Source organism: Hippoglossus hippoglossus, chromosome 4 (genome assembly GCF_009819705.1).
Source record: "Hippoglossus hippoglossus isolate fHipHip1 chromosome 4, fHipHip1.pri, whole genome shotgun sequence".
Classification (NCBI taxonomy): Eukaryota; Metazoa; Chordata; class Actinopteri; order Pleuronectiformes; family Pleuronectidae; genus Hippoglossus; species Hippoglossus hippoglossus.
This window is the reverse complement of record NC_047154.1, coordinates 22,777,635-22,800,394: the sequence shown is the minus strand read 5'-3', so window position 1 is coordinate 22,800,394 and position 22,760 is coordinate 22,777,635. Positions and strand designations below refer to the sequence as shown.

The 22,760-nt window shown below is 41.4% G+C and overlaps 1 protein-coding gene across 2 annotated transcripts; it reads left to right on the top strand.

Moving 5' to 3' along the window:
• The first annotated feature begins 44 nt into the window (after nt 1–44).
• On the top strand, nt 45–21,221 carry dnai3 (dynein axonemal intermediate chain 3). 2 transcript variants are annotated; one of them, XM_034582070.1, is made up of 23 exons: nt 45–170; nt 1,746–1,823; nt 1,931–1,969; nt 3,782–3,966; nt 4,411–4,515; nt 4,828–4,959; nt 5,048–5,244; nt 5,536–5,652; nt 6,450–6,646; nt 7,427–7,545; nt 8,208–8,297; nt 8,934–9,023; nt 10,953–11,072; nt 12,238–12,311; nt 12,960–13,113; nt 13,592–13,688; nt 16,093–16,217; nt 16,717–16,777; nt 17,144–17,274; nt 17,522–17,729; nt 18,551–18,642; nt 19,289–19,405; nt 20,565–21,221. In XM_034582070.1, the coding sequence occupies exons 2-23, from the start codon at nt 1,778–1,780 to the stop codon at nt 20,667–20,669; spliced, it is 2,601 nt and encodes an 866-aa protein (XP_034437961.1). In that variant the 5' UTR covers nt 45–170; nt 1,746–1,777; the 3' UTR covers nt 20,670–21,221. The 2 variants fall into 2 exon arrangements, with proteins under 2 accessions (XP_034437961.1, XP_034437960.1); XM_034582069.1 differs by having other exon boundaries at nt 20,556–21,221.
• The last annotated feature ends 1,539 nt before the right edge of the window (nt 21,222–22,760 follow it).

The window sequence follows — 22,760 nt, the reverse complement described above, 5'->3', positions numbered from 1 at the left end:
AATTGCGCAGGTGAACGTTACGTAGCTGAGGGGGGCGGTGTTCTAATCCTGACATCCGATTGGCTCCTGGGGCTGTCTGTTAGCGCTCCCCCCTCCCCCTCCCGCTCCTGTAACCCCTGGCAACCAAACAAATGTATGAAGGGGAGTTCAAGCTAAAGTTTCAACGAGCGGTAAAGAAACTTATTTATTCGTCTTTTAACTGTTTCTCTCTAATATAACAGCGTTTATTATCAACTACTAACAGCTCAAGCTTGGATTCATCCCAGTTGTAATGCTAATACAAGACTAGTTATCCCACAGCTCTTTAGCTAAGTGTCATTAGTTAGCTAGTTATCCTAGAGCTCTTTAGCTAAGTGTCATTATTAAGCTAGTTATCCTAGAGCTCTTTAGCTAAGTGTCACTAGTTAGCTAGTTATCCTAGAGCTCTTTAGCTAAGTGTCATTAGTTAGCTAGCTATCCTAGAGCTCTTTAGCTAAGCATAATTAGTTAGCTAGCAAACCCAGGGCTCTTTAGCTAAGTGTCATTAGTTAGCTAGCAAACCCAAATCTCTTTATCTAAGTGTCATTACTTAGCCAGCCATCCTCGAGCTATTTATCTAAGTGTCATTAGTTGGCTAGCAAACCCAGGGCTTTAAGCTAAGTATCATTAGTTTGCTTAATATTTGCCTGTGCAACACTTCAGACTCCTGACAGCGACACAGAACAAATAACATAATAATATTTATTTTCAAAGCCAAATAAATCCACTCTCCATGGAAAAAGAAGTTGTCAATCAGCACATAATGTAGATGAGTGCTCGTGCTACCCACACTGAATTTCCCTAAAGATCAAGGAAAACAAGGTAAAGACGTTATTTTCTGTGTCCTCATATTGATTAGTAATTGTGTTTTTTTGAACTGCATTTAAAAATTAAGTGATATTACTGTTGGATACGTGTGTAGGCTATATTACATGTTCTGTTGTCAAAAACCTTTTGAGGACATCATTATTACTTTGCACTGTAACAATGTGTGACAAGTGGATACTTCACCGCTTTACCATCTGTACATTCCGGTATTTCCATATGTATATTTATGTAGCCTATTGTGCATATCTTTATCTGATTCAATATCTGTTATTTTTCTGCAGATCATTCACCATCGTATGTAGAATTTGAGGCAACGATAACAATTTCCATTTATTCGTTGGTTTATCACAGTTTACTCAGACACAGTATCAGTCCCACTGTAACTGATACTGGGAAAACAGTCTTCGAGTTCTTGCCTATCCATAGACACGAAGATCATGCATGTGGATCTGATAGATGTGGAGCTTTCCTTGATTCATTTTGAGTCCAACCCCCCCGAGAGCTAACAAGTGACAACTGCCCCCAAACACTTGTGGCAACAGAGGCAGATGCCAAACCGTGTGACAACAAAGGCAGATGCCAAACAGTGTGGGAATAAAGGCAGCTACCTTGACATATCAGTGGCAGTTTCTGTTGACACCAGAAGTGCCTCTACGAGCTGTCTCTGCCACGATCTGAGTTTGCCCCTTCTGGATTTTTCCTCTATATCACCTCGGTAAAATGGCAGGGTAACTCTCTTATCTTCCACAAGATGTCGCCAAGTGTATTTATAATGACAGGAAGTACTCTGTGTTGCCACTGTGTGTATGTAGCCTGTATGAGTCACCCAGTGAAACTCCAAATGTGTAGATACAAATGTGAAGTTTGGTGTTTTGTGTAATGTTGTATGTTGTTTTCAGATGTTGTTAGTGGAGCTGTCTTAAGAGTCAAGATGCCACCGAAGAAACCAAAAAGTGCAGGCAAGAAGAAACCAAAGGGTGAGTGTCTGAATACTACTACTCATGTTAGTGTGTGACTCAGGAATATTTCTAACAGAGAAACACAGTATTTAGAAGGTTGAACTGACTGTTATTTTTCCATTCAGGCAAGCAGGCTGAGTCACCTCCTCCTATAGAAACGCCTGGTAAGAGAAAATAAACTACTTTTTGCTTCTCATTCATCAGTGAATCACATTTGCTATCACATCGTCATCAAAAAATTAACAATTCCAGTAAAACTGGCGATTTTACAGCTTTAAATTTAGCAGTCAAAGCTTTAAATTTACAGTGTCTTCACAAGTAGTGATGTAACAAACATGGCAGAAACTGAAAATCAGCGAGCTATTTGAGGTGTCAGAAAGACGATGAGCATTATTCTGATGTGATCACGGGTGTACTGTTACGTAGCCTCTGGGCAGGCTGCTTAGCTGTGGGTGCCCCATTGTCAAGGTTTGGTTTACGTTCTACATACCAACCCTGAAAACATGCTTTTGGTCAAAGGCAGGTCACCAGTGTGGAGTGTATCCTTTTACTAAAGATTAGGTCATCGGCTCTAGTGGATGTTTAAAAGTAATGGTTGTAACATTCCTTAGGTTTAGAGTGACTCTATTTCATTTGTCAATTTCATCCATTTTTATACTAGCACCAATATAAGTGCAGGTATGTTTTATCGGTTTGACCTCCTAAAATGAACACATCCTGAATTTTTTTGTTTTTGTATTTGACGTGACTACATTTCCTGGTGATTTACTCTAACCCCAACCTAACCAGGTTTTAACCCCAAAATGTAATCTTGTAGGAGGTTGATCCCCATCATGTAACAACATGGTGGCCTACTAACACAGATATAAATGATATGACTAATATTCTTAATTTCCTCACCAGTATCAGAGGAGACGACCCCGAGTTAAGATATGCTGTTATTATATTATTTTGACATGCAATCAAGAAGATTCTTGGCTCGCTTTGGGTAAATTATGTGAGGGTAAAGAGGCCTGACAAATTTAAACCGACCAACCAACCAATGCAGTTAATTGCATTGCTCATGGGTTATGGAACATGGCCCATCACCGTCTCTTTGATTTCCAAGCAAATACTTCCCATGAATACAAATGCCACAGTTGACACATGCCTGTGTGAAATGAGGGGTGTGAGTTTTTTTCCACTACAATGATTCGGTGCGAGGCCTAAGTGGTGTGAGTGGAAGAGGTTGACACACCCAGCTGGGGAAGTGGTTACTTAAGCTGTACTTGTGCATTCCCAGCGTCTCCTCAGCAACCTTGTGGAAGGACTTTGAAGAGTGAGACCACAAGCAGGAGGAAAACTATCATTATGCAGAGCCCTCTTTACGGCAGTGTGCCCTGGACTGAGCTTGAACTTAGATATGGAGGAGGCTACATAGATTTCTTATGCGGGAAAACCTTTGTTGAGGTGATGGTGCAGTGCTGCCGTTTTATATAGTTCTGGTTTATGTCTGTAATTGAGCAGTTTATGTCTTGGATTTATGCATCATCGACTTGTGTTCCACCTGCCTGAGTCATACTAAAACAACAGTATACCCCCCCCCCCCCCTCAAGCATTTGGAACAGGAGTTTATATGTTTACATTGCTCTGTCTGTCTGTTAGCAGGATTACACAAAAAGTACTGATTCGATTTTCTTGAAACTTGGTGGAAGGGTTGCGTATGGGCCAAGGAAGAGCCCATTAACTTTTGCAACCTAATAATCTGTAAGTTTCTGATCTCAAAACATGTATATGCATGGTGATAAAGTTATCTCCGAGTGTCCTTCTAGTTATCATCATCATACATCAAATCTTTATCTTTAGATTGACTTTCTTCTTCCATGTAGTCTCATCTGTATTTGTCAGTCGTGCTCAGGAAATTTGAGGTTTGAATCCATCCAGCTGATTTTAACATGGATCTGTCCTCCATATTGATTGTTAATTATCTCATCCAGATCACCCTGAGGAAATCTTCCCTCTGGTCCTGACATCGGTGACCCAGGAGCTCTTTGGTTGCCTCGCGGATGAGGACGTAACAAGCGAGAGTCCTTACAAGCTGCTGAAAAAGGCCGACATCATACAGGACATGAAGACAAGAGCTGCAGTGTCTGATTTCAGCCCTGCGAAGCAGAAAGTGCTGGTGAGGCTGACCCATTCTTATGGAGATCACTCAGTCAATACCCACAAGACACTGGGATGATACGCAGGCCCTCAGTTAAGGGCTGTGGGAACAGACAGTTACCAGTTTAACCTAATTTCCCCTCATTGTCTGATCTACAATAAATCCACCATTCTTACTTCTAAGCATTGATGCTCTTACTATTAAACTACATAACTTTAATTAGGCCACAGAGCGTCCTGAGGGTGTGTGAAGTCTTCTCAATGTTTACTTTCTTATTTGGGACACAGCCTTCAGTTTTAGTGACATCTCCCTCATTTGCTAATCTGATCAAACGGTTATTGTAGACAGTTTCCTTGTGGTTGTCAGAATTAATCCAAATAATCAAAACAGCTAAATGATGGGGAATTAAAAACTAATTTATCTGATGTGAATCTGACGCTGCTTCCTCTCTGCTGTCGACAGGACTACCCAGAAGATGAGATCTTGCTGGTTTTTGACAGAGACTTCGTTTATGGCCAGTGCTTCTACCTGGTTGTGACACCAGAAGCTAAGGAACTCCTCCTCACTGTAAGAAGTGGTAATTTTGGTTTTAGCAACAAGGTTCACGTTTGTTGTTCCCGTTTTTAATCCCCCTTACACCCTCTTCAGTATTTGGTTTAAAGTGATATCTATTATTCCCTTTCCTTTTATATCAGAGCTATTTATACAGTTTCATCTTTTATCGCTAAGTAATGGCTGGTATCAGAGGTCAGAGATTTGGATTGACCATTTGATTTGCTAGGTGATATATTTTCAGTGTTTGATGAGAATAAAAGTTTAGTTTCCTGTACTTGCTCTGAGTTCTCTCTATTTTAATGTAATTCTCTCTGCTTTGTTAAGCCCCCACAGCCTGAAGAGGAACCAGTAGAGATTGAATGTGAAGTCAATAAAACCCCAGAGCCGAAGGAATGGATATCACTTGGCAGTGAGGTGGAAATAGAGAATGAATCCGTCAAAGAGACCAGAGAAAAGGTACTGCAGTATATTAATAACAAAGAAAACATTAAATATGTAGCATATGAAATCATATCGTTTCACCCAGCGTCCTTTTTGTCATCAGCTGGGCTTCATGCTCAGAGTGCAGAGAAAGATTCGAGCACCAGTCAGTTTTTCCGACCGCAACGCCGCAGATGATAAGCATGGCAACCTGGGGTGTCCTTCATATGAAGACAGCAGATTCAGCATCAAGTGGATACAGAGAGACTGTGGGATACAGGCTGCTCCCACACTGCAGAGCAGCAGTGCCCAGACACAGTGGTAGGCCTGCAAATCACCAATCATTGTATGGATTTGTTCTACAAGGAGAAAAAAAGCACTTACAAGTTTCTGCCAACATCTGGTTGTCGTTTCATTGCACTGGGAAAATGAAATGTTAACATTAAGTGAAAGTATTGGTCTGCAATTCATTTGTTCGTGCCTTCTACTTAAATTGTCCCTGTTATTTTGGATTATTTTATCGATGCATTCACCACATACATTTTCTCTAGTTAATAGGAACTGCATCAAAACAAATGAATTTGTGTTGAGCAACTTATGTCCATTCTACAGGAAGTGCCGGAAGAATATGTGCACCCAGTACAACCCGAGAGAGTTCAGTGAAGAAGAAAAAGACAATATCCTCCAAAGTGAGAGACTGAAGGATTTTTGCAACTCAGTGGTTCTCAGGTAAGTCATCCACTGAAAGTTCAAACTCATACATTTCTACGTCAGCCATAGGTTAATCATATCCATTCATTATTACCACTTTAGGAACATAATATACACAAAGACTATCATTGAGCTATTTACGGGGTTTCGTTGGAGTCTTGAAAGTTCTAAAATTCAATAATCTGAATAATTATTATGTTCTAGGTCTTAAACACATTTATATAGGTCTTAGTATATAAACGTTCATTCAATGCTACTTCTGTCGTGCTTTAAAATAACATTTTTTGCTGGCATAGATAGTTTGTAATGTGTGTTGTAGTTCTTTTTAAACGATACAGATATTAGTATGCTGTAATAAAACTGCAAACAGGCTTGACTGTGGGAAGGACTATGGAAACATGTCTATAGTCTGAGAGATAACATACATCAAGGTTTATTCCGTACCAGCTACTTCTTATCTTCAATTATGGGGACGCTCAAATATTCCTTCACATCTGTCATACTTGACATAGGTCTTCATTTTCATGAATTATGGACTTGAGACAGTCTTAAGTTTATCTTGTTGAAACCTGCACAAACCGTGTATTTAAACAATCAAACTGTAGAGTTGTAGTTCCTCCAGGCTCTTGATACTTACTGTTCTCAGTCTCTCTCGTACTCCATCATATTTATTTTGTGGTCTCTCTTACCTTGTGTCCAGGTAAGAGATATATCATAATCATGAGTGGAAGCTATTTGCACTGCAGCTGTGGAGAAACACGGTTAAGTTTTTAAAAAGTTTTGTCACCTAAAATCATTTTTTGTTTGTGTTGCAGGATGTTAGTAGCCCTTCAGCAGGAAGAGATTATGAATGTGTTCCATGATGACTGGAGGGCTCTGGGGACAGGCCCTGAAGACGGCGACTGGTCTGGGAAGGATTGTGCAGAATTGATGCTTTATCAGTCCTTCACGGACCAGATGTACTCGAAGGACAGAAAAATCAGCTGCATCAACTGGCACCCGACTATCTATGGTAAATCCCCAAATCCCACTCAGGCAACGTGGACATTTTCTCACACAAAATATTCACTGTTGACTGTATATGAAAATGTCAGCTCCCCAAAAGTGAAGCCAAAGCATCTTGATTGCCCCCTGGTGCCTGGCTGCAGTATAGGTCGCAAACACAGCCTCATCCATGGTAGTGGATGGAACATTGAAAAAGTAAAAATACAAATAAAATGGATTTGGTTGGATTGTTCCGATAATTTTAGGTAGATCAACTCACATTGATGAATGTCCGAGTGTACATTTTTCTGACTCATGACCGAAGGAGTATTTGTATCGGGGGCATGTTGCTACCGTGGTTGTGCTATGGTCATTACTTCACCTATTTTCAATGCCAGAGCAATTGAGGTTGATAGCAATACCATGCAGAGCCTTTATTTTTGTGCATGATATGTTTTTCATAACATTAGGTTTGGAAATATCTACAAGGCAATACTACAAACATCCATCAATGACATTCATTGAAGTGGTACAATTTAAAATCCTCTACTATTGGAAAGTATTATTGGTCATAACTACCCCTTTGTAATGTTGGCCAGCTGTCATTACTCATACAGCATTCTTCAGAAAGAGCCAGAATAATAATAACAGTGTTAAAACATGTGATCAGCACAAATATATATTTCATTAAAAAAAAAGGCATGAAAGTTGATCCAGCAATTTTTTAATCAGTTAAGTTAAAAAGCCTCACATGTTTGTTTTTTCTGTCTCCCTGATTCTTTGTACGTTGTGTTGTTTGATGTGGTAGGTGTGATAGCTGTGGCGTTTACAGAGAAAAAGGAGCAGCGGTCTAAAGAGTCGACTTCGCCTGATGTCAGACCTTCTCACATTGTCTTCTTTTGCTTCTCTAATCCCTATCATCCCCAGGTATAGAAAATGCATGGGTAAACACCCATCTACATGAAAGCCATGAGCCTCATACACTTTTTTTCTAATAAGAAATGTCTGGGAGGATTTGCTGTGTGCCGTCATTCAAGACCTTTATTTGCTTTAGGAAAATTTGAGAGGCTCCATTGATTTGACCCAGGCACTAAATCAATAGAACTGATCTGCTAAATCACTCAAAAGTAATATGAGTTCCGCATGACGTATGCCTTCACTGGTGCATGTGTCATACTCTGGTTTCACCGTCTGCTGGAGCAGTGATCTGAGTTGCAGATGATCCCGTGTAGAGGAAACTAGATATGTTATATTACTGAAATAAATATATTTATCATCTTACTGAGTAAAGTGCTGCTGTCTGGTTATGCAGCTAATTTTAACTCAAGCTGATTTAAACATCAGGCTAAAAAATTACTGTCATACTATCCTCTCCCTCATGGGTCTCTTTCCCCTTATGTCTGATGAAATGGAATCTCCTGTATGCACTTGGTTGGTGGATTAAAAGCTTAACTTTGAATGGAGAGTCTAGAATAAATAAATATCAGGATGGCCAGCACCCAATATGGAAATGTGTGCTTTGATACATTATATTCCTGCCCTTTGTATGTGGTTTTTATGTGTGGTTTTTTTGTGTGGTTTTTTCGCAGTTGCTGCTGGAGTGCCCAGATGACATTTACGCCTTTGAGTTCTGCCCCTCGGATCCAAATATTATTGTTGGCGGCTGCAGGAATGGCCAGGTGCAGACTTTCACTCTGCTCTGTATCTCTGCTTTCTTACTTTTCAGCCCTGACGTTGTTTTTGTAGCTCATTGCTTTGTCACTTTTCCTTTTAAGATTTATCAAAAAAAGGCCGGTGTATCCAATTAATTATCTTGACTGTGGTGGCCCACTGTATTTTAAATTTGTCCCGCCACAGTTTCACAATGAACTACAAGCATGGACACTTCTTATAATATCTCTAGGTTAGTGTTTTGTTTCATCGATGCCTTGTAGAGCTGTGTGCAGCGCTATTTGCCTCATTCTCGTCCGTAAAGTTATTACCATTCATGCAAAACAGCCAGACCTCATGGTTTCAACTGCTGTGTGGGTACCTGCGACGAGTGGCATTCGATGCAGTTCTCTCAAACATGACAACTTCTCTTGTACCTGTCACTCGGGTTTGTTGCATGTAAGAGCGAACATGTGTGCATGTGCAAGTGCCCCCACGCTACCGCCACAGTCTGCATAATTTCTATGGTAAACACTGTAGTTTTTCCGTCATTTACACCAGATCGTTTCCCCTCTTTTGTTTCTATTTTTTATCAGACATATTATCAGACGTAGTCTCAGATTTCGATTCTCAGTAAATAATAATTGTTGGTGTTTTTGTCTCAGGTTGTATTATGGGACATTTCTGGTCACGTCATGCACTTACAGAGAGCACAGTCAAGTGATAAAAAGGTCTCCGCCAACACTGACACCTTCGTAAGTACCCATATCCTGCCTTCAATGTGCTCAATGTTGATACCATAATACATGGTGTTCTTTATCTGTGTTGGTGTATTACATGTGGCATCAGGTACCATAATTCTTTAGCAAGCGATGATGTCAGCTCGGTTTATCCAAGTGTGGGTCCTCGGTGAATCAAAGCTTGCATCTAATTCGCCGTAAAGACAGGCCGCGTTCCTCGGTGGTGCTGCATGACAGAGTGAGATGATGATACGTTGACTTCTAAGTTCTGGCCTCATCCTCACCCTTTCATTAGCTGGGAATGCCGTGGCCTGATGGTCCTTTTCAAGCCAGCCTCAGCTGTCAAAACGCGTTCCACAAACATACTAATGCCAAGAGTAAATCTCAAAGCAGCAAGTTTTTATCATTATATGACCACACTGCCGAATAACAGCCGCCTATCAGGCTGCTTACAAACAGCTCAGTCAGAGTTAAGGGAGATAACAGAATAAAAAGAGTAATAGTGATATAGACGAATAAAGACAAAGTTGGGAAGAGAGAGGTAATGATATATGACAATAGATTTAAACCCACAACACAGCAATTAAATTCAATCCACCGTAGCCTGTGGAGACACTGAAACACCAGATATTAAAATGCTTTTGTCCCTTAAAGCCTGACCTCCACTGACAACTTCCACCTGACTGCCATATTTAAATAGACACATATGCCCCCATCACCCAGCCCCTATTTGCATTGTGTGTTTTTATTGCCTCTACAGTGGAGCAGCTGTCTCCATCCCTTCTCCTCACTTCGTCCTTCTCTTTTTGCTTTCCACTCCTCCACCCTCCGTTCCTCGCCCTATTCCCTTTGTCCCTGTTTGCTCTTCATTCCCCAGAGTCAACAGCATCAGCGCGGGCTCACATACTCCAGCTGTTACACAAGCCCTCCATCTACTATAGTTTGTCCCCGTGGAAGATAATACACAAGCAAATCAGATCACTGCCCTCCCCGGTGTTTGCAGTGTAAACAGTGGCAGTTGTATCAGCTAAAAGGCTTTGAGTGCTGTGAAAGCTGCGCTGCACCAGCACCTGTTGCAAGCTTATCAGATAAAAGAAGAATTAAAATCCTCCTGTAAAGATTTGTGTTCGGTTCACACCATGGTACATAATAAATCCAACCACAGGTGTAGTCTACCACTCGGCTGCACTTGTGCACTCAGGTTTTTGCAACAGTAGATGTTGTGAACCAGTTATTTCAGTCACATTAACCTGCACACAGATATCAGTCCCCTGAATGTGCCAGAAATCCATGAAATCGGCCCATGTTCCATCCGTCCACCAAGTTTTGTGGAAATCCATTCAGTGGTGTTTGTGTAATCGTGCTGACAACCAACCAAATAAGAAACAAACAACCAAACAAACAGAAGGACAGACGTGGAAAAAATAACTCTGCCATATAAAAGCACAGAAACATGACATTATGGTTGAGGTGCAGACGTTTAGAGTTGTGTAAGTGTTGGGCTGCTTTATCTTTTTGCCAGGGTTCGTATCCAGTATTTCAACTATGTGCCATAATGTGCTCTATATACTGCCACCTTCATATAGCAGCAGCAGTCTAATGATGCAGTGACTGAAATCTGTAAAACTATCTTTAAATAACCTGTATTTCCCAACTAATTTCCTGGAAACGTTTCTTAAAATTCCTTAAGAATGAATCTGCAGGATTACACACAAACTAGAATGATTTTTTCAGCGTGGACCCATTTTCCTTAACCTTGTGCGATAGGACGCCTTTTTTTTTATGTGTCATTTTCACAGATTTGACCGAATTTACTCAAGTGATCTATTGTTATACTGCAGGTTCCTTTTAGGATGTCATCTGTGCACATTTAAGTTTTTGTGTTTAAATTGATCTGTCACTGTACAATACATGCCATGCCCTTTGTGTCTGACCTCCCACCAGGAACTCGACGACAACAAAGAGAGCAAGACTCCTGTCGTGCGCCTCTGTGCAGTGTCTGCCGTGGAGAGCAGCCACAAAGCACCAATCACGGATGTGCAGTGGCTGCCACCAACGTTTGAGGTACGCAGAACCAAAGGGGGGGAGGGGGTCGGAGGAATCAACATGTATTATTATTTGAAAGTTCACACTAGGTGTACAGCCGGCAGGTGCGATAAACTTCCACAAGATGATTCAGCTTTTCATTTGACTTCGTAACCACACGGCCGCACTTTGATATCAAATCATTCTTTCATGTTTTCTTGATCTTAAGACCTCTTTTATCGCATCCAATGTAAACACAGTGACATAGTTTCCAACTTAAGAGAGGCAGCTGGTGTAGACTTGAATCAATACCAAAACTTTTAACACTTAAAGGCTCCGGTCTCTTGTAATATTTACTTCTCTAATGGACTTTTTATCTGACTCTGTTTAAAAGCCACTTGAATTTAAAAGGGTATAACAGCAGCTAAGGCAATATGGGGCACAGTGAAGTCACTGTAGTCAGGGTGGAAAAAAAGGCTGTGACTGCCAGACTTAAAAATACGTCGGAAATAGGAATTATTATATTCATCAGGAGTTTGACATTGGTAAGTTTGGTTACACTGTCAGAGAGAACAAAAGTAATAATGGAAATGATACAGAACAGAAAATGAATTCCACTATTGTTAGCACTTCTACAGTCAGTTTTTACTGTTTCTAAAATCTGCAGTTATTATTATTCCACGCAAGCTTTTGTCTCAAAATATTTGCCCAGAACAAAAATACACTCCTTTAATGTTCTGTACATAATAACCATAAAAATATACTGACCTGAAGTGACATTCTTCTACAGGGAGATTATGCAAAAGTGTGTGAAAGTACAAATACAAGTGTGTACAGTAAAACTAGCCGCCATACAAATAATCCTAATAATGACCTATGACCTCGCTCAGTCTTCAGATTCTCTCAGTCTCCAGAAGCCACACATATTGCTGAGTGTTTCTGAAATCTTCCTCATGAAACAATGAAGACGTTATGGTTTCCCATCGGGTGCCTGTCCCTCGTCTCTTCAGACAACTGTACGATAAATCATGTCAACCACTGCCACTCGTCTGGATAAGTAAAATAAGGCAATCGTCAGAGTGCCCCCAGGGGAACATTAACCTCCCATATATCTTCACAGGAGCCTCGCTTACGACTCTGAGCTCCTGACATTACTGAGCCTGACACAGACATTTGTTGATTTTGTAACTCTCTGTGTGATTAGGTGACCAGGATGGGTATACCAGTGGAGAACAAGTATAAAACTTCAGTTCAGGTCGTCACCTGCTCTCCTGACTGGTAGGTCTTATACAGAAACACGCTCAATTCAGATGTTACATGTGGGAAATGGTGTCAGATTGTAGCCAAATATAGTTCAGGTTTGCCTGTTTGTTTGTGTCTATGTTTTGTTGTTTGTGTGAATGTGTTGTAGTAGCTAATGGTTTTAGAAATACAAAGACCTGTGACTGATTTTTAATCCACACAACCAATCAGTTAAACTTAATTTGCATAGATCATTGAATTAAAATCGATTTTCAACACTAAAATAACAAAAGAATTGTTTTTATTAACTTTATTATTAATAGACACTCACTGTATCTGCCAGAATTAATGTCACACAAGTAAAGCTGCATTTGTTTTTTACTGGTGTTTTTGTTACTGTAGTGTACATTTCTTCCACTTGGGGGCAGTGATGGCAGATGTACTTGGGTACACAAGTCTAAGTGCACAAATTTTGCAAGTTGCAAAACCTCAGTGGAGAAATACCCTGAAGTAAAAGTCATGTATTCAAAGTTTTCCTTGAGTAAAAGTACAAAAATAAGTCTGGGCGTTGTGTTTAAAGAAAGGTATTAAAGATACAACTTAGTTTATGCTGAATTTTAGGTTTAATGTTAATAATAATTCCAGTGTTAAGCAACATGTGTGTGTCTCTCTGTTTCTGTGAAGCTCTATAATGTTCTGGGACGTGCGACTGCCAAAACTGTTGAACCAGCCAGCGTCAGTCAGGAAGCAGACTCCGGATCAGAAGGCCCAGATGACTCCCTACAGTGTCCCTGACACTTTCAAACACCTGGACCGCACATGGAAACCACTATGCAGGGTACTGCAGGGTTCAGGGGTGCAATATCAAACTCAATGTTCACTATAGGTGATATGTATAGTACATTATAATGAAGGAGTTTGAAGCAGTGATATTGTACATTTTAAGGGAAGCATAGCAGTCTGCCTAGTATTCACCCATTTTTATAATATTTGATTTCATTTAGGAACATTCAGTATATTTTCTTTGTTGCCTATCTGATGAAATGTAGAAATTTAGAACATTTTACTGCCTTTTGCTGTGTAAAATGTTCTGAAATTGTTATATAATGTTGTTCGTCAGTCAAATTTAAACAAAAATCGTGATTGTTGCGCTGCTGCACTGCTTTTAATGTGATGCTATACACGTAGGGGCACTGTTTATACTTTTTACCACCAACTCTGACCGACCTCCAGTGTCTCTGTAACCACAACACAACACTTAGTGTCTGTCAGTTCTTCAGTTGTTAAAAGTTGTCTTCTCCTCTTTAATGTTTCAGGTTTTGCTGCCAAATATCAATACGAGCGGAGAATACGCTCCTTTGAAATTCAACTTCCAACACTACACCTGTAGTGGAAACACAGACAGAAACACAGGTGAGGGATTACATTCACCCTTGAGGCTGTCTGGGTTCATTTCATTCTGTCGCTTGCACCATCTCTCTCCATGAGCATTTCTCATTTTATAATCATTTGTACAGTAAGTTGTAGCCCTATAATAAATTCACACAGACTTTTAGTCACTTCTTGAAAGCAAGAGACAGTTTGATCAAAACTTCAAACACTCAGACGGATATAATATAAACAGAAAAACTGAGTTTTCCTTTTGAACTCTTCGAAAGATCCAGACAAATTGTGTAATATCTAGATTCAGAATCTTTGTGTTAAAAGCTGATGCAACAAGATAACTAACATTAGAAACAGAACTATCTCCTGTCTGATAGAAGTGTGCATGACTACAAGTCTATTTGTGGGGGACTTGGATTCTTTAACTCTGCCTCGGATGGTTGAGCCCAGTGATCAGTGGAGCAGGCTGGACTTGGCCCCCGGGTATTCTCTTTCTCTGTCTATTTCCCTCCTCTTTACTCCAGTTTCATAGCACTTTATTAAGTGATACTTTCAAAACAAGGCGCTCACAGTTGCGGAGCATTAGCCCTGCCGACTGTCAGCTCTTTGCAATATGCTGCCCAGGCTCCTCGGGGGCCAGAAGATGATCGTGTGTGTCCTGGCTGGTCAAGAAGAGACCTGTCTTTGTCTGGCTGAAGGTCTGTCTCCGTAAACACAGCTTTGGTGGCTGGTTGCAGAATTAATATGCTCACTAACTGAGGCAATAAATCTGCGGCGTTTTTTTTTCCCAACAGCCCTCAGGCAGTCTGTTATTAAGGTTTTAATGAATCCCTGTGTGATTAATACTACGCTGCTACTTAAGATATTTTACTTATGTTGATTAATACTATGCCGTTTGCTTCTGAGCTCTATACTCAGCTTTTTGTTCTGGGCTTTTTGCCATTTCTTGATGCTGGAGTTACTTCCACTTACAGTAGTAGCCAGTGTAAGAGAAGCTCCACCCTTCCCCTGCAACAGCACCACATGGTTTTACAGACCAAGGTTTTGCAAGCAGCTCCTCGTGGGGATTTAACAACATTTGAGCTGCAGTGTGCTAAAAGTGAAATATACCTACTATTATAACCAACACTTATTATTGTGAGTTATAAACCAAGCTTGGATGGCCCTCTCTCTCTCTCTGTTAGGCGAGAAACACACTGGGTTTTATTTATCTATGAGGCCCTTATCTCATCGAGCACTGCAGGCGACAACTGTTTTTAGTGAGCTCGGTAAATCCGCATTTTTCTCATCATGCACCTGCAACATGGAATCACATGAATAACAATCTGCAGCTCATTTCAAGGGCTCTTAGGGCGATTCCAATTTTTGATCTCACCCTATTGTACCTCCAGCTCATCTTGTTTTAGTTCTTGTTTTAATTGATCCCCTGGTTTTAAATAAAATGTCATGTATAGTATGTATTTCCAAGGCTTTTACTATTGCTCTTGCTTTGCGCTCACTCTTGTAGGCAGGTTTTTCTACATTGCGCTCCCCGTTAAGCTCAGCACGCTGCTTGGCTAAAACTGGGAGCATGTCACATCAGTGCCAAGCCCAACTGTTCTTCCATTCGTTGCAACAATTGGTTTTAATCATGATGAGTGTTTCTGACTGGTTCTGTAGCTGTGCTGTGTCGTCTGTCTCATATCTTTAAAAACATCTTAACTGGGGGGGGAAAGTGAATTTGGAGGATGTGTGACTGGGTAATGGGATCCGACCTTCCAGAGCTAATCTACCAGAGTGAGGCTGAGACTCGACTGGGAGTGTCCCCTTGATAAGGGAGTGTGTGAATGGACAGTTCTGCACTGTCCCTGACAGACAGTTGGGCTTTTGTGATGGAAAAGGGATCCTCCATCCCCACCAGCGCTGCCTATCCCACCCCTCCCCTTACTGTCCCCCCCCCCCCTTCTAGCCACAACTCCCACCTCCACCTTTTACTTCTTTCTTTCCGATTACCCTTGCGTCCCCTCTTACCAACCCATTCACCTCCCCCCTGCGCCTCCCTACTCCCCTCCTCCTGTGGCCTTGCTCATGGTCAGATTACAGAACACGCTGCACCGATGCTTCTGTTCAGTTACTCCCTTGCTTTAAATAAATAGAGTTTTTTTTAATTGTTCTGTGCTATGTCACTTGTGTTTTTATCTGGTTCTTCTCTCATTATTGTATTTTCTTTTGGTTCAAAGCATATTTTGGATGTTTTGCTTTGCTCGCAAGACCCGAAATAGCTGCAGGAAAATCAGGAATGAGCCATTTAACCATTGAAAAACACAGATGTTCTGTGGTTTTGTGCAAATGTTAAATTACCTCTGTACATGGGAAAATATTTTCTGAAGGTTTTTCTACAGCGTATTATCTGTTTTTCCCTAATGACGAGCATGTTTTCTCTTGTCCCTGACAGAAGAAGCTGATGAAGATGATGAGAGCTCAGAGATCCCCCGAGACTTCAGCCAGCTCAGACTGCCCTCGGCCAAAAATCTCACAACTCTGGAAGATGTCAACACCAAGCTCTATATTGGAACAGAGGTAAACATTCCTATCGCAACAAATACTGTACTCTTACCATCTATGTTTTTCTGAAAGTACAAAACCCAACTTCAAATTTTTACTATTCATGTCTGTATTTAAAACGATATTTCAAATGAAAGATGAACTGCAGGTTATTGTTTCTGTTCATACTTTATTCTAAATAACATCCTGCTGTGCTTTCCATGTAAAAGACAGGAGAGACAAAATCCTAAGTGTCTGTTCCATTTAAAAAAATTTACTGAAGTTAATATGGGGCTTCAGAAATCAAAAACAGTTTAATTAAGTGACCATCCTTAAAAGTTGAGTCAAGTTGGATTTGTTGCTGCTCCTTCACTGCAGGAAAAACGATTTAATCTCTCTCATATGGATCTGTAACAAGTTTTATGAGCCATATTAATTACACAGCAGTGCAAATAGACTAAAGAGAAGTGTGCGGTTTTATTCCACATCTTCTTGTAATATGCTTCATAATTTCTAATTTCTTTTTAATCACCAGGATGGAGAGATTGTTTACACTGACTGGAAACTGGAGAAGGACGAGTCTGGACGGCTGCATAGTGAGTGTTCTCTGCTTACAGGAACCTAACCGGTGTTTTCTTGTGTGTTGATCATTTTATAAAGCAGAAAATATCAGAACAACATGCACGTCCAGTAAAAAGATATCACAGAACATTTGAAAAAAGATCTGTTCACCTCAAGCTCATGTGATAGGAATTGTTTTTGCCATATTGACTTTTCGAGCACAAGGCTCCTCCTCAGACTGATTCTGTAACGGGAGCTTCTAGATGTGTGGATTTTATCCTTTTTTCAAACATTTTATAAAGCAGGGACAGGAGGCAGAGGATTAATATCTTATTTCAATCCCCTTTAATGGCAAATAAAACACAAATGTTCTCTTCCTGCATCTGCCTCCTCTCCCCAAGGTACCAAGCCCCTCAACTGTTTCAGCATCCATAGCTGGTTGGTAAACACGATACCGCGGTCGCCCTTCTTCAAAGACGTTATTTTGACTACGGGAGGCTGGAAGTTTGCCATCTGGCAGGAGGGAGTCATGGTAACATTAAGACCTCACATTGATTCAGCTACAGCAGCAGAAAACACTGCAACCAATTCAAATCCTGCATGTGTATTTGATTGAATTAGAATTAACAGAAAAAACACAAAAGATCAAGGTCTTTCCTGGACTTTTAACATGAGTCCTTCAGTCCATCCTGATATGTCTGATGTGTTGCTTATAGCAGACGATGTGCATGTTAAATATACTGACTCCATTTGCCTGTTTGTACTTCCACAACATCCAGGACGGCCCCATCATCGTGTCACCAAGCTCCGAGCGGGCGTGCACCGTGGGATGCTGGTCCCTCACCCGACCAGCAGTGTTTTTCATTGGGAAAGACGACGGCAGCATTGAGGTGTGGAACCTGCTGGAAAAGGCCGGTGAGCCGATACAGGTCCACGCACATGTCACCACCGCCAAGATTACCTCCATCACACCCTGGATCGCCTCCCGTGAGTTCTTAGTACCTCTGCTGCACAACATGAAGCCAAAGGCTCAAAGAAATTAAATCATAATGAATTCACCAACAGGGTATCTGCACGTCCTGGAAAGTCTTAAAAAGCATTGCGTTCACTTCCTACAAAAACTGCCAGAGAAGGTATTAGGGTATTGATACTGTCTCATTTATTAAGGTGTTAATACATCTTAATGTTTATTTACAAAGATCTGGAATATTTCTCTCTTGCCTGCAATAGACAAGAACATTCATTATAAGTTTTTGCTGCTGGAAAACTTTTTGCTTAAACTTGGTCTTTGTGGTAATTTTCTTTGCTGGCCGAAACTTTAAAACAAGAAATATTTACAGTCACTTCATGAAGGCTCCTAGGTCTGTGCCCTGAAGGCCTATCTATATCTATATCTATATCTATATCTGTATCTGTTTCCAGGTCACGTATGAACACTACAAATTACTATTATATACATTCACTGATAAATAAATGTGATATGTCAATACATTTATGTATTTAATAAAAAAACAGCAGGACTTTGTCTGGTATGAAAGCAAAAAAGTAAGATACTGAATTATCTGAGCTATGAAAAGTTTACCAAAGTCTTGAATTTAATTTAGGGAACCCTTCAGACAGTAAATGAAAGTGACAGTAAATGCTGCTGAAACCACAAGATGAACCCTAAAACCTTAACTACCTCTTTCTCTTGCTGCTGCTCCTGTCGGCCTCTCTGTTTGTTTTATTTTGTATTTTCACAGTCTCAGTGATGAGGTCTTTGTTTGGAGATTTCTTTTAGCTTATTTGCTGGATTTTTTTTTTTACAGCCAAGCAGCACTTCCTGGCTGTGACTGACGAGCTTGGAGTTGTTCATGTTTTTGAAATCCCAAAGAAACTCTGCATTCCCTCCAAGAACGAGGTAAGACCGGTGTCTCTGTGCTGCTTTACTGCAGAGATATGAAGCTGCTCCGCATTAAAGGAATTTATGATTTATGTGTTGAACTCTGAAGAACTGTCGCCATAATGCCTTGTACACGGTTTACTGCGTGGGGGTGTGGCTAATTACACCCAGAAGGAATTACTCACTAACGTATAATTTAAATAATTATAAATAAGAATTATAATGAAAACAAATGCTTAGTTTTGATAAAATTCAAAGAACATGACACTGCAAACGTGTTTTTTTTATATGAGTAAACATTAGTATTGGATGCAGATTTATGAAAGTCAAATGGATTTTCATGGAGCAGAAGCTTCTGGTTTGTTTTTCGGTCACTTGTTGTTGTCGGAGCAGATAAACATCATCACAGCCCCACAAAGAAAACCCTGTTACAACTGTCACTGTTGAAGGTTTTACAGATAAACACCATTTTAAAAATCATTTGCTGACCAAACCTTTTCTGAACATGTATCTTGACAAAAGCCCATGAAACGTGATCAAACGGTCACCGAACCTCTGCAGAGTAATTGTGATGTATTCATGAGTTTATTCAATGGCTGCCTGAACAACACACATCGTACATTGAAGTCGCTCACCAGCCCCCGTCTCCTGTGTCTGTGTGCAGAGTTCGAATTTGAAGAAATACTTTGAACTGGAGAAAACACGGTTGGAAGATTATTTGAGGAGGGAGACGTTGTGGGAAACGGAGCAGAAGGAGGCTAAAGAGCTCACAAACCAAATGGTGAGTTATGGATTTTAATTCTACATAAAAGGTTGTTTTTGTCTGTTTGTTGGTTTGTTTGTTTTTCAGCAGGTTTATGGAAGAACTACTGAACGGATTTCCGCTTAAACTTTTAACTATGACAATCTATAAACACATGTGCAGGTCCCTCACACAAACTAGTGTGCTTCGAGCAAACTGACACCTTTAGAGCCAGAGGGGTGAGGTTGTTAATGGAGGGGTTGTTAGTTTGAATCCTCATACTGACCGATGTAAACTAGACACACTAAAAGCACAATGATCAATATTTGCCTTTAAAATGACCTTGAGTGTGACCTTGTGTCCTCAGCTGCTCTCTAACATCACTCGCAGCCTCTGGTGTTGACGACCTCTGAACGGGACGAACATTAGGATTCACAAACCTTTCATATCAGTTAAAAGCGTGAACGCAGATTCCAAGTTGACTCTGGAAAAAGCTGAATTAGGTCGCCCGTCTCTCTGGCTCTAATTCTCTCGCCCCTCATATTTAATTCATTTAGATCCTCATTTGATCCTCTGCATCGGGGACAGTAACATCAGTCTCTCTGCTAACTGTAGACACTTCTAATGTTCTCCTCTCTCCTCCAAACAAGCACATATTTCCCTCATGTACTGTTTCCTTCACAAGGTTTCTTTCTCCACAGGGATTTATTGAATAAAGAATGAATCATTTGACAAATGGTTCTTTAAGAAATATTTTCCTCTGGTGAGGGAGGCAAGGATAGAATAATACTTACACAGTAGGGTAATTTGTGCATTTTTAAATATTGGCTTAGCCTAAATTTGATTTGCCAAAACTTACTATAACTCAGTAGAGTAAACCTCCACCAAGGCCCAACAATAAATACCGGTCCCCTAAATTTTTCTTTTCTGTTAGTTAAAATGATCAAATCTGACCCTGATCTGTAACAATAATAGTTTGAGTTCTTTCTTGGGCCACATACCATCTTTCCACCAAGTTTCGAGGGAAATCAGTTCAGTGGTTTTTGCGTAATCCTGCTGAAAAATAAGCCGTCCAACAAACACTATGATCTTATATGATCAATAACGTTATAGACCCACAGTATTTTTGCATTTCACGTCTTTCCTGCAGCCACAAAGTGATTCAGTAATTCTCCTCTGTCCCAATTAGCCAAAACAGCCACCGAAGTCCCTGCAGAAGGAGGACGACACACACTTGAACGAGTACAAGGAATACCTGGTTCTGGAGGAAAGCATCATGAAGGCAGACACACAGGAGGCCTAATATCACATCCGGTCTCACACACACATACATACATATTGTTAGGACACTGCATTGACATCCATTCATTGTGGACGACCAAAATCTCACTAGTAACCTTAACCAGGACGTTGATGTTTTGCCTCATTAGGACCCGACTTTGGTTCCCATGCAATCTATTGGTCCTGACAAGGTCAGTGTTGATACTGGAAAGGGTCCTAAAGAGGCAACAAAAATGAGTACACACACACACACACACACACACACACACACACACACACACACACAGATGGTGCAGGCTTGTGAAGACCTTGGGAGGTTCAGATAAAATGACAAACTGTTGGGAGCTTTGAAATTAGAAAATGAAAAGCAGGGGGACATTCCACAGCAGCGCCCTGGTCACCTGATCTGTTATGAGGTCAAGGGTCAACTAATGAAACCGACCACCAGCCTCTGATAAGGTTTCTTGACTGTGATGAAATGTAGCCTGACAAATTTGACAAATTCCTGTTTAGATTATCTTTCCCACCAGATGTTAACGTGTAATTCTGACATTAAAAAGTTCACGAGAACGATCACTTCCTCAGAGGAAACCTCAGTTTTCTTCTAAAGCTTGTCGTCGAGCATCAGTCTCTTTCCTGCGCGACCTGTGACGTGGCATGTTTGTGTCGAATCCCTCTCGCCTGCAGCTGGCTCCAGGTCAGTTGACATGTGTGAAATATGCAGGGTGCCCCCATGTCGGGAGATTTAGTCCGCAGACCCTCACTCCGCCCCACCCCACCCCACCTCCCCAGCAGGATCAGCTAAGGGGCCGGCCAGAACAATGCCAAGGCAATGGCTTAATTCGCCAGGCCAGATTTACAGCCCCTCCTGCTCAGCACCTGCTCACATTGTTTCCCAGGACTTGGCTTAAAAACTTTGAAGAATTGGTGCTAAAAAAAATATTTGACTGCAGGCGATCCATCCTGGATACACAGGCTTTTCTTTTTTTTTGCTTGTGAAATCCCTTGGACTTGGATGAAGAAATCAAATGAGGAAAAATGAGCGTGGTGAAAACCCGTCGTGCCTGTGTGGCTCTTTGGGTTTGTGGCTGTCACTCAAAAAACATTAAAGGAAGTGTGAGTGTTGAGCAGCGGAGCTTAACCTGCTAAATGTGTCTCTGCATGTGTCTGTGCAACTGCAAAAGTGTTTACGTTGCACAGGAGCTTCTGAGATTGCAAAACAATCTTTGCATCCGTCATTACGATAATAACCAACCAATGAGGGTGAAGACAATCCCTGTGTGTGTGTGTGTGTGTGTGTGTGTGTGTGTGTGTGTGTGTGTGTGTGTGTGTGTGTGTGTGTGTGTGTGTGTGTGTGTGTGTGTGTGTGTGTGTGTGTGTGTGTGTTGGTTTGCACAAGGCACATTCCTGAGCCGGCCTGGGAGAAAGTGAGAGGCTCCGCAGAGGAAAACCCGGGCAGCAAAACAGAATTCCCAGAGCGGCTTCAGGAGGGAAGGACAGGAGAGCAAAGGCCCCCTTTGTCACCGGGGCCTTCTCGGTGCCTCAGGGGCCACATGGACGCCTGCCTGCGTGCACACCCTCACACCGGCCCTTTCTTCACCTCCCACCACCCCCTCCGCTCTGTGACAGGACCGTCCACGTGAATGAGTCATGGCCGAAGTGAAGTCGTCCCCATTTTCCCACCTCTCAGCCATCAATACCATTTGGATTGCTGTCGTTCACCTCTTCTCTCTGTCCTCTCTCTCTCCCCTCGTTTCTTTTGAGCCATCTCGGACTCAGTGTGAAAACCTGGCAATAGACAGCTGCCCCTATATTATGCAGCCCCCCCCCCCCCCCCCCCACTGCTCCCTCCGTCCCTCCGTCCCTCCGTCCCTCCAGCCTCTTTTCTGGCAGGATACCGGCTGTCACTTGCGACTATAGGTTTGCCGGACTGCTCTTGACCTGAGGTGGGCCCAGCACTCCGAGGCGTCCTTGTTTTATCCCCATGAAGGAGCGAAACTAATGGAGTCCAGAGAGCCGGAGAGCTGCACGTTGCAACAACACTGCAAAGGAAACGGCATTCTCAGAACTGGAAAACAGTCTGGTGGAAGCAAATGTTTAATTTAAGAGTCTA

What these genes read in the sequence shown, in the direction of transcription:
- dnai3 (XM_034582069.1), top strand. Translation starts at nt 1,778, where the DNA reads ATGCCACCGAAGAAACCAAAAAGTGCAGGCAAGAAGAAACCAAAGG. An exon ending in GCGGCTGCAGGAATGGCCAG is followed by an intron (nt 8,298 to 8,933) that starts GTGCAGACTTTC and finishes TTTTTGTCTCAG; the next exon opens with GTTGTATTATGGGACATTTC. An exon ending in AGCTCTATATTGGAACAGAG is followed by an intron (nt 16,218 to 16,716) that starts GTAAACATTCCT and finishes TTTAATCACCAG; the next exon opens with GATGGAGAGATTGTTTACAC.